The sequence below is a fragment of the Alnus glutinosa genome, chromosome 6 (assembly GCF_958979055.1).
Source record: "Alnus glutinosa chromosome 6, dhAlnGlut1.1, whole genome shotgun sequence".
Taxonomy (NCBI): domain Eukaryota; kingdom Viridiplantae; phylum Streptophyta; class Magnoliopsida; order Fagales; family Betulaceae; genus Alnus; species Alnus glutinosa.
The window spans coordinates 26,544,315-26,556,448 of NC_084891.1; the positions used below are offsets into that span (position 1 = coordinate 26,544,315).

Consider the following 12,134-nt stretch of genomic DNA (forward strand, 5'->3'; position numbering starts at 1 on the left):
AAAGATATAACAAATTAAGCACCTTTCTACAAATAGCCCCAACTGAAAACTTCACATCCTCAAAAAGCCTAGAATTTCTTTCATGCCACAAGCCCAACAAAACACACAAAAGAACCTGCTTCCAAATACGAAAAACAGGACCACGACCCAGCAAAGTGCCCCAACCCCTCAATAAATCCACGACACTACTAGGCATAACCCACTCTACCCCAAACAAGCTATAAAAAAAACTCCAAACAACCCGTGTCACATCACAATGAAGAAGAAGGTGATAAACGGACTCTCCATACTTTTTACACATAACACACCACTCAACCACCACTTACGACGAAGTAGTTCTGGCAGAGTGATCTCGTTCGAAGAAATCACTATCATTGCAACGAGATCAAGGCAGAACGTAAGATTACGGTTGTCTGGACCTCTTTTGAACAAACTATACCTGGTTCGAATGAGGTGCTCGAGAACAAAATATATGGAGTTTTTCGAAAGGGATAAAAATTATGGGTGTTCCGGGGGACCACCACGGCTATAATGCAAGCAAGCGTGAACATGTGCGGGAAGATTTTACCCGGAATTTAAGTGAAAGTTGTAAGTATAAACTTACTTATTGACTCTTACAAATTGTTTTACATGTCATGATATTATGTACTGATATATGCTTGTTTCATCGTAATAATGAGCCTTGTGAATTAAATTATGTTCGTATATGTCGATATATATTACAGTAAGATTTACATTATTTGAATGAAAATGGATGTTAAAAGGAATAATGAATTTTGAAAGAAAACGGTTTGGAAGGAAAAGTATTAATTTTTTATAAAAATTAAAAGAAAGGTTTTGAGAAGATGTTTTAACATGACCCCAAGGCATTGAGCGGGGGATTAAACAGTCAAGAACCTAATGGTCAAGTGAGGGGATACGCTAGACAAACCCATTGGCTAAGTAAGGGTAATACACTTAACGAACCCAGCAGATAAGTAGTGGTGATATTCTTAACAACCCAGTGCTGGGAGGGGGCAATACGACCAGTAAACTCATTGATTAAGCGGGGGCGATATGCTTAACAAACCCAACAGTTAAGTGGGGGCGATTCGCTTAACGACTCAATAGATAAATCGAGGCAATACACTTAACAAGTCAATGAATGAAATGAGTAAAGGCTTATGTTTTGTGAATATGATATGTACTTTAGCATGTTGTAATTTAACTACTATTTTCCATAATCATATGCTAGCAACTTTATTTATCTATATTACTATATGTATGGAATTCTATAAAATAAAATGTTAAGGAAATTTGTAGTTTAGATTCGATAATGAAAAGTTTCTCCCTAAGTTAAATGATTCCATCCACATTCGAATCTCTTCTCCATGCTATGCTTGCTTGAACTCCCAGACCTAATGTGAATGAATAGGAAGTCAATTATCATTTTTCTCTTCTTTCCGGTTTGGCTGCATTCTCACAAGTGACTTTGGGTATTTTGAAGAATGAAGAATACATAATTTGCACTCCCAAGAAGTGTGTGAAACTGGATCATTCTAGAGGAGCTCGGGATGGAGATCAGTTGGATGTAAGAATAATGTATTTTATTATTACTATTATTATTTTCTTTTAAATACGTGATACTTTCTTATGTACACATTGTAATATGTACTCAATGTTGTGGATTTGTATTTTATTTCTTGTTTAAATGGAGTAATTCTCAGCGTTGCATAAATCTAGTTTATCTCTTAATTATTCTAAATATATGAGAAGCTTATCTAGTTACTTATTAGAGCATTTCCAGCAATACTAGCTATTTTAGCTATATATATATTAGCTACTAAACTCTAAAAGATTATCTATTCTACTCTATACTTTATTTAAATATTATTTTTCAATGTTTTAAGAATAAAGATAAAAGTAAAGATATAGAAAGCACGAAACCCGATAACTCTTTCTCCAACAAAAGAAACAATATTTTAGTGTGGTAACTGTAGCAAAAAATGTATTCTATCTCCTCGGAGCTTAATAAGCTGAAGATGAAAATTGGGTGATTTATTGACTAAAAATACTTATTATGACTCTATGAGGGGATGGGGTTTACCTGATCTGTTGAAGATGCTTTAAAGATGTTTTGGGTCTATTAGTTATTGTTACCTGGCAATGTAGTCATCTCTTATCATTATCGTGGAGTCAGTTCTTTAAGTAGAGGCAACGAATCTATGAGCATTCATTGAGTAATTTGATCAAACAGCTTGTGTGTGGTGAACTCTTACCCACCCAAAATGGAGTATTGTTTCATTCAAATTCATTTTTCAGTTTACAATTCCATTGTTGCAAACTCATTTCTAGTCACAACCCAATCACAGTAGCTTATCAATATAGCTTATGAAAATCTAAAATAATAATAAAAATAAATGCCTCCCCCAGCTCTACGTGACGAGCTATGCTCATAAAGAGGGAGCGATTTATAATTCAGGCCAATTACAGTGACTAATAGTGTAATTTTTCCTTATTAAAATTCAAGTAGCTTTTTTATGAAGTTTGATAATATATTTTTGGTCATGCTTCTTATTTTTACCTAACATATTTTCAACAATAGCTTTTAGGGTGACCTAGTCTGCTGAGTACGATAACTTGTTAGAAGAACAATATTGGTATTATGCTAAAGCAAATAGAATAACAATATTTTTATCCGATAGTCAAAATATGAAACTACCAAGAAAGAAACCATGTTCACTTTAATCTTCTAGCCTCTAGGAACAAGTAAACAACAATTTCACTAGTCAGTCAAAAGATTTTGCATTGGAGGTGGTGTTATTTTTTAAAAATGAATACACTGTCAACGTAGAAAGAGACTTCAATTATAAGGTACAGTAATTTGGTATAAATATAGGGAAAGGACATAAGAGCTGAATCTATGGAAGACCTGCAGAGATGTTAAATATTAAAGTAAATTTGTCCAAGTCAATTTTTTTTTTTTTTTTTTTGGTACAATAAATTAAGCGTACATGAAATTTCAATAACAAATAAGTAAAAATTTCACTACCCAAGGACGGTGGTGAAGTGGCATTCGGGCTGACTCTTAACAGTGTGGTGGGTGGAAGGTCCCTGATTGAATTTCAAAATTAGAAGCGCTTAGGATTATTTTCACACAACCGGCTTGGGTGTCGTTAGTGTTCTCGGTGGGGTTGGGTTAGGCTATGGCTTAACCAGTTTGAGGGAGTGCTTGCGGTTCTCTTTCGCCTAGGCCCCTCCTGTCATTGATTCTCAACCGACAAATACTTTTAGAATGACGCTCTAAAAGAATAAGGAAATTTTTTTAAAACCGAGCCTGCCCCGCCCCGCCCCCTGGTTCTGTCAATGCCTACCTACAGTCAAACGAATTTGAAGAGGTATCATAACAACTAATACTTGAGGTTGAAGGAATTTGTGGCAATAAAAATTCCGGTGCCTACCTGGTTGCTGGCTTCCGAAAGAGACATTTTCGTAGGTGGTGGATCGGCCTTGTCAATTTTGCATTAAATAATTTTCAATAAATCTTTTTGATATAGCCATTTTCAGTAATCAATGTTCGATGGCTTAGAATCCAAGGAAAGACCAAACAAAAATTAATTTGTGTGACACAACTCATAACCAATACATTTATTGTTTTTAGTTATAATAAAAGCGACATAAACGGTGATAATAATTGGCTTGCATGAATTTTTCACGACGATAGAAAATGGGCAACTAGGAAAAGACAGATCTATCATTCCATTTATTGGTTGTTTATTGGACCGTTTATGTTAAATTATCATTTATTCTAAAAGTTTAAGTTGATATAAAAGAATGAATTTTGTTGGTACAGTTTCTGGTATGTTGTGAATTGCACGTGAGACTATCGAAAATGTCTCACTAAGATGCTTAAATTAGCATGCATTAAATAATCAGTCTGTCGTTTATACCTGGGGTATAAGCATATTTATAGGCAAAGAGGTGGAGTCAAACCTGAATTAAGTTTATCTGTTCTGGGAATTCTAAATAGGAGTTGGATTGTTGACCAGATTCTTTAAAAAGTTATTATTGGACTCGGATTATGACTACTAGCCCAATTCAACTTGGAGTAGGATTATTCCCAACAAATTTAATCATTTAATTTATACTCTAACTAACTGTTTATACACTTATAAAACTGTTTACGTTATAATAATTAATGAACAAAATTTTACATTAGATTGGGTATGAAGAAATTCTTCTAATTTAGTCTATTAAACTGATATTTATTTAAAATGTATATAATTATCATATGCATTTTTTAATAGGACTAAAAGAGCATGTCAATTTAATAGGTTGAATTGGATGAATTTTTTTCAACCCAATTTGTTTTGCTGGACAAGCAGGCACTTGATTTTTTACTCTTGAGAGGTGATTTTTCAAGAAGTATGAAAAACAAATAAAAATATTCTTTAGAAAGAGGAGGGGGCACACTGTTATCCATCGGTGAATGGAAGATGAAAAAGAAAGAAAAAAGTAAGAGAGAGAGAGAGAGAGAGAGAGAGAGAGAGAGAGAGAGAGAGAGAGAGAGAGAGAGAGAGAGAGAGAGAGAGAAGAAGAAGAAGAAGAAGAAGATTTTCTGTGTCTATAAAGTCAAGTCACTCTCACAAACAGATTAACATTTTGAATAATCTAACAGCTTCAAGCGTTCAATGGTAAATATATGATTTTAACCATTTAATCTGCTAATTAAGTTTTCTCATGCTAAGATTATCTGTTAAGTCAATAGTCTTGACTTAAAAGACAGTGATTAATCAGTAATCTAAGCATGAGATAACTTTGCAGATTAAGCCAAATCACACACTTATTAACACAAATTACCAAATCTTATCGGCTTAACAAAGTTTGAACGCTACCTCCATAATTAACGTCTCGTTTTAATTAAATATTCAACGAGTTTGACCTTACTTATTAAAAAAAGAATTTGAACCCAGAAATGAATAGAGATCTAACAATTCAAAGCCAAATAACAATAATAGTAATAATTATATTGATGTTTCTTTTGAACCCCGCCGCGAATGCATGCACAAGATCCAACTATTGAACATATGACAGTGAGGAAGTGTGTAAAAGAAGTGTCGAGTCCTGATAACTCTCTCTCTCTCTCTCTCTCTCTCTCTCTCTATATATATATATATATATATATATATATAAAGATGGTCTCTTCCACACTAAGCAACCGGCATGGATGGTACAGGGTTATCATACCATGAGGCCCTATATGTTCTCTCTTTTCCAAGTATATATATTTCTTGTAAGATCTGTCGGCAACGGTGCGTGTTTACAGTCATGATGGAAGTGATGATGGTAATCACATAGAATTAATATTGGAAGTTGCAAGTGGGGGATACACAAATCATAATATTTTCTTTCTATCTGAGATGAAGCATTAATTAGTAATTGAGTAACTAACTAATATATATATATATATTACTATAGTTGATCGAGAGCGTGCTAATTGGCATTGTCACGTTAACGTAATAGAATAGTCTGGAATAGAGATGCAATAAAATTGTAATATATAGCATTTCTCTTTATACGTGTACATATGAGAGAGAAACTATGATAGGATGATGTTTCATTCTTCTTATATAATGGACTTTTACCTTCTTCTTTTTTCTTTTTTTTTCTTTTTATCTATATAGATGAAATTGAATGATAACTTACACTAATCTCCTTCAAACTTACACTTAAATTACAAATGTCACCCCAGGTTTTTTAGAAAGTTACAATTGACCCTCAAAATTACTCGATCCTTTGATCACTTAGCTCCATCTAATAGGATTTTTTGTTAAATCCAATGAATTCTTTTAAAAATGACAATAATACCCTTGCATCATATAAAAAAAAAAAAAAAAAACCGTCGAAGAGATCCATGGCCATATAAGTTTTTTAAGGTATAATGAACATTTTCCATTGGATTTAACATATTTTGCCAAAGAGTGATGCGAGTAACGTTAGAAATTACATGTTTATCTTACAACTATCTCACAAGGTTAATGTGACTGTCTCAATCAATCTTTAAATTACTCTTTATTAAATTGTGTGTTATCTCAAAGGCTTAAATCGATAGAAAAATAACAAATTTAATCATTAAATTAATACTTTAATATAATACTCTCCATCACATGTGTGACCAGACAACACATGAACTATATATTTTAATTAAAAAAATGTGATAAATTATGGAGATAAGATCATTTGACCTGATCATGACCTCGATTATGTTACTATGTTAAATTACAAAGCTTAATTATATATAAGGTCATGAGTTACGTAAGGTGGAGTCATTAAATTAATAGGTTAACATAATTTAGTGTAGAATTAAGTAAATTAAATATTTATTGTTTTGGCCTTACGAAGAAAATAGATGAAGGAGAGGGAAAGTAGCGCGGCTCATAAAAATAATGAACAGCTTACAGCTAGACACTAGCCAGCATATAATTTGAAGGATCGCAGTATGATTTTGCCCACCCTACCCAATTAGCGACACCCCTTGGCTTTTGCACTCCGCCCAACCATTATGATTTATGGACCACTTTTGACCTTTTTTTTTTAATTCACTTTAAATTGTGGGTTATGATACTAAAGAGATGCCACTCAAGCTGATAATGTAGATAAATAAGAAGAAAATAAATAATAAAAAGTGAAAACTTAACATATTCCTCAATTTTATTTTATTTTTTATTTTTTATTATTATTTTTTATTTTTTTATGTAAGTACGAATTTCATTCAACAGGAAGGGTTACAAACATTAAAATAGTGGGGTGGGTTCCCCAACAATAAATCCAAATCTGAAAAAGTAGTGCCAAAATGATAGGTAAAATGGTAACCAATGAGAGAATGGTGAGTTTTCAGTTCTAAAGGAACTAAAAATGTTCCGGTCCTATTTACCTTGAACAAAGCCAAGGCTTGGTCCGCACAAGGCGAATTAGAAACCAAATCAGTGAAGAACAGGGACATGACCCGTGCAGAGGCCTTCAACCCAGTCCAAAACAATCCCTTCGAGAGGGCTGGGGGGGCACTGATCTGGAGATGACATAGAACTGGCACCACAAATATCAGAATAAAATATCCAATGAATGGGTCTCCAAGAGAGACCAGAACCCAGGAAAGAAAAATACAGGGAATGAAAAATACAAAGCAGAAACTAATCACAAAGCATCGGATTAAGTAATTTTTAATTGAGACAATATCTTTCCAAACTATTAAGTAAGCTGTCAAAGTCTACGGGGCAAAAAAAAAAGAAGAGAAGAAGACAAAAATGACTTTATAAATTTTTTAATAAGACAAAAATATCTATAATTTCAAAAAAAGAAAAAAATAATAATTTAATTTTAAAAAAAAACGAATTTTTTTAATAGTTTTTAAAAAACGAAAAAAGAAATTAATTTCTTTGAAAAAAAAACAAAAATTTAAATTTAAATTAAAAGAAGAAGGAAAGAAAAACAAAAAACTTTTAAAATTTTCTTTTAAATTTAAAATTTTTAAATTTGTCCACTGTATTTCTTTTTCATTTTTTTAAGGTTTTATTTTTTTAAAAAAATTATTATTTTATTTTGTTTTATTAAATGTATTTTCGTCATTGGGGAACATTGACAATTTTTGGTACGTAGTTTGGAGGCGATATTATCCAAATTGAAAGTTTGTGCTGACATTATCAATTAGGTGGTAGTTTGAGAAGATGTGTGGACTTCACTAAAAAAAAAAAAAAAAAGCTGAAAATGTCAAAATAATATGAAAAAAAGAACAAAAGAAAAGTAGCTTGGTCAAGCATTGAGTTGTTCTATTTGTGGACCTCTTGTTAATGATAGCACTCCCACTAGCTACCATAAAATTGACGATAACAAAATGCTCACCATAGCTTTCATCATATGATTCATATATATATATATATATATAAACAAAACAAAATGAAAAGAGAAAGAGCAACCCTTTCACAAAGAAAGAGACCTTAAAAACATATATCCATGGGATCTTCAAGAAAATACGCATGGACCGACCGTCCAAAGAGACGCAGAAATTTCGGAATATTAATTTAAGGACGCGACCAACCGACGAACTAATTATTATTTTGGTAACCAGGCAAAAAAAATAAAAATTAATAAATTATAATTGGTGGCCACCATCATTACGACACAACGTTGTCTAATTCAATTATGACGATAGTTGGATGCTTTTTACCACTTAAATTGTGGACATCCTTTTCTCTAGAGAGTACTTTTTAAAAGAATCTTCTCCTGATCAATAACAAGTCAAAATAAAAATTTGATCATCATATCATATCATATATATATATATATATATATATATATATATTAAAGAACTATAAAATTCAATTATATTTATTGGGTATAAATATACATATAGGTAGCTAGCAGCACCATCCCTTCCTCAAAAGCAAGTCACAATCCTCGCATTTAAGGCCAATTGTTGAGTACGAGCCACCCCAAATTAAAATGAAGTGCCCTACGGCACAAGGGTCAACAGTTTAATTTGATAAATAAAAATAGGGACTTTAATTATTCAATTAATATTATAACGTTCCTCCTTATATATGGGTTCCACTTCTTCTTAATAAGTGAGACCCAACACGTGAAATATTTAACTAAAATTGAGAGTAAACTATAAAGTCAGAGCTCGAATTCAAAACTACTATATATGCTCTCATATGATCGATGTTAAATCACAATTTATCTTAAAATTTTAATTTGATAAATACGACTTTAATTATTTAACTAATATCATAAAGCTTCTCCTCCCGTGTTGGGTCAAGTACTTCTCCTTAATAAGTGAGATCCAACACGTAGAATATTTAACTAAAATAAATGATAAACTGTAGAATAAGAGTTCAAACTCAAGACCGCTTAGCTCTTATACCATGTTAATCCACCCTTTCTTAGGATAAAAATGTGTTACAACTACAACTTTAGAACTAACTAGATTTATAGTTCAAGTAAAACAAGTGAGAAAGCAAATGGTAGCTCAACAACCTCTAAGCCCATTTCAATGCACACGGATGCAGTGTGTCATCATTGGATAAAATAACCCTAATATATAAGGGGGGGGGGGGGGGGGGGGGGTGTACTATATATATATATATATATATATATATATATATATATATATATATATATATATATATATATATATATATATATATATATATATATATATATATCATGCAAAAGAAATCGATGCAATAGAAAAAGTCAGATCAATGCTCTAGCTGTCTTGTCCAATGTGGTCCTATAGCAGCTTCTTCTTTACCCCACATGGGTTTGAGTAAATTTCAATCCTGTTATCGCATACCATCACATGAAATACAGCAAACCTCATGTATATTATATAAGATTTGGTAAATCGATGATACATGAATACGAAAATAAGACAAAACAATGCAAAAATCATTCACTAAAAGCGAAGCTGCAGGCAAAGAGGAGTAGTGCTTCCAAGTTATAATAATAACATGATCGAGATATACATTAACTTATGGATTTTAGGGACATGCTTGTCCTCACCTCACTTCCGTGCCATTTGAGGAAGAAAATTAAAAACAGTAACTTTTTTATAACAACAAGAACACAAACCCGGCAGAAGATCATTGAAAAGATAAACAAGTAGTACTACTTCAGCGGGAACGGTGACGGTGAATCAGATCATAGGAAGCTCCGTTTGACTTTGGAAGATAGATTATTGACTCTGAGACTGCGCAAGTTCTCTTGCAAGAAGTATAGAGATTGACAAAACCAAAGCGATCGCTTAAGCTCCTAGACACCTTTGCGCCATTCCAAAGGCTACTGTTTGACATCTCTTCGTGATGATCATCATCCTTGGAGCACTCGACCATTGCGGCAAAGAACGGATCCCTTTGAAAAGTCTGCAGATGAGTAGTGTTGCTCTTTCTCCGATCCCCCATATTTTCCGAGTTGAATTTCTTTGAGGTTGAAGCTGCGCGCGCGGTCAGCGGCGGCAATGGAAGGAGCTTTGATGAGGAATATTCCTTCTTCTTGGGTACTTGTAATTTCTTGGGAATTCCTGGTAATTGCTCCCAAGAAAACGGAACGGCGCTGGAATATCTAAGGGGAGTGGCAGGGCTGAGTGGGGAATCATCAGGACAATAAGACGACCCAAGTGAAGAAGAACACGGTGAAAGTGATGACGACGAGGAAAAGGACGGCGTCCGGCGAGACGACAGGTATTTTGTTGCCGGGACTATGGTGTCCCATTCTTTAGAGACAACCTGCGCACGGCTTCTGAGAGTTGCTGAGGAATCCATTACTTTCTAGCTATAGCTAGGAAGGCAGAGGATTTTCCCTTTGTTTTTTTCCCTCATCTTCTTTGCCTCTATAAATAATAGAGAGATGTTGGTGTTACTCGTGCTCATTGTTTTTGGACATTGGAAGTAAAATAAAAAAGAATATAATTAACTATATACGAAACGACCCCATTATCCATTCAATTGATGATAACTATAAAGGGTAGGAAGAGACAAGGACTGGGGACAGAATGGGAAATGGCACATGTTTAATTAGGGTACGATCGTAATTGAGTGCTCTGGGGACATTACATGGAGCTTGGCCGGGTATGGGAGAGAAAAATTCGGTTCAAAATTTATCAGATATTTATTGATTGAAAGAGAAAAGAGATACTTTTATATATATATATATATATAAAGAAAGAAAGAAAGAAAAAGAAAAAGAAAAAGTCCATGGTTTTTCCCTGGGGACCCAGATGGTGAAATTAGGGCAGAAGCCATGGTCATGGAAAAATCAAACTGAGTTGTAACGTAGATCTTAAAAATTCTTTCAAGCATGTATGTCTTTGAAGTACAGGGTAGGTGTGAATTTATGTTCGTATGGATGCATCATGTTCCCTTTATGATCGGAACTCTAGAAGTGCATCGTCACCGCACCAGTTCGGCCATCCAATTTTGTAGGTTAAAAGTGTGTTTTTAAATAAAATTGTAGAAAATGCCTTATTTAGAGAGTGTATTTTTAAGAAGGGGCAGTCAAATCGCATAAAATAGATGAGTTTATAAAAGTCAAACTAAGATTTTATCAAATATTTTTACTATTTTTTAAAAAAATCGTATTTTCAAATCATCCGTGCGTTTTATAATCGCAAAACCAAATGGATGTGTAGATTATATTGTAAGAATTTTTTGATTCTTTATTTCTACATGTTAGAGTATACATCTATGTACGTGTGAGCGTAAAATGATCGAGTGTCACACTGAGAATACGGCTTGAGATTTTGAGTTAGTGATGCTCTAGCATGTTATATCATGGTCTCATAGAAAGAATCCCCAAAATGTCAATCGCTGTGTACATTTCATCGGCATTATTATTATTATTAATTTTTGAAATTAATCAAATTTTCATTTATTAGTCAAGAAAATATAGCAGATTACTTAAACAAAACAACATTACAAATGCACTTTGAAATTTCTTCCAGCCAAATCTCATATATAACTTATTCAGTACTGCGATCTGATTTAAGCTCCTGAATTTCATTGGCATTAATTATTTGACATGGCAAGAAATTAATACTAATTATCAAGAATCTAATTATCTTGGGTATTAATTAGTTGTTTTCACAAGCAAGTACTTAATTTGTTGTTATTGCATATTAATTTGTTGTTTTCGTAGAAAAAAAGGCTATACTGGCAAAGTCGGTGCAACAAATGTAAGATAAAAATTGTAGACACTTCGTACGGATGAGAGCGGCATGCAAGAAGGGGAAAAGAATTTTGTGTGTCTTTCTACCTTCCAGGAAAGCAATGGGCAAACCTCTTAAAAAATTCTTTTGAAATTAACTTTTTAATCCTTTTTATTTATTTATTTTTATTTTTTAAAAAAAAAAAAAAAAAAATTGTCTCTCTAAAACCTAAATTTCTAGTTCCGTCCCCTCGCTAGTGCAATATTCTCTCACCTGGACCTCTAATGGCTAGCATAGCTTTCCAAGCTAACTATGTGGTACTCGATGTTATAATATTACCAATTTCTTCTTCTTCTCTTTTTTATTTTTTTTAATTTTTTTTAGTTTTATAGATATATTACTAATAATTTCTTTGGGTTGTGAGGCAGGAGGTTGTGGTTGGCAAGATTCCATT

The 12,134-nt window shown here is 33.0% G+C and overlaps 2 protein-coding genes across 6 annotated transcripts in view; one reads left to right on the forward strand and one right to left on the reverse strand.

The window, feature by feature from the left end:
* Positions 1-12,134, forward strand: part of LOC133870278 (uncharacterized) — a 29,318-nt gene that overhangs the window by 14,029 nt on the left and 3,155 nt on the right. For 2 of the 5 annotated variants that reach the window (XR_009900680.1, XR_009900682.1), the window contains exon 10: positions 1,467-1,717. The exons of 1 other annotated variant lie outside the window; for it this stretch is intronic. The gene's annotated coding sequence lies outside the window, so the exon portion shown is untranslated. Of the gene's footprint in view, positions 1-1,466; positions 1,718-12,134 lie in introns of those variants that run through there. 2 more of the 5 variants (XR_009900676.1, XR_009900677.1) reach the window with 1 other exon arrangement.
* On the reverse strand, positions 9,447-10,408 carry LOC133870809 (uncharacterized). Its single transcript, XM_062308035.1, has one exon. It carries the CDS (start codon positions 10,296-10,298, stop codon positions 9,651-9,653), a length of 648 nt encoding a protein of 215 aa, XP_062164019.1. The 5' UTR covers positions 10,299-10,408; the 3' UTR covers positions 9,447-9,650.

What these genes read in the sequence shown, in the direction of transcription:
- LOC133870809 (XM_062308035.1), bottom strand. Translation starts at nt 10,298, where the DNA reads ATGGATTCCTCAGCAACTCTCAGAAGCCGTGCGCAGGTTGTCTCTAAA.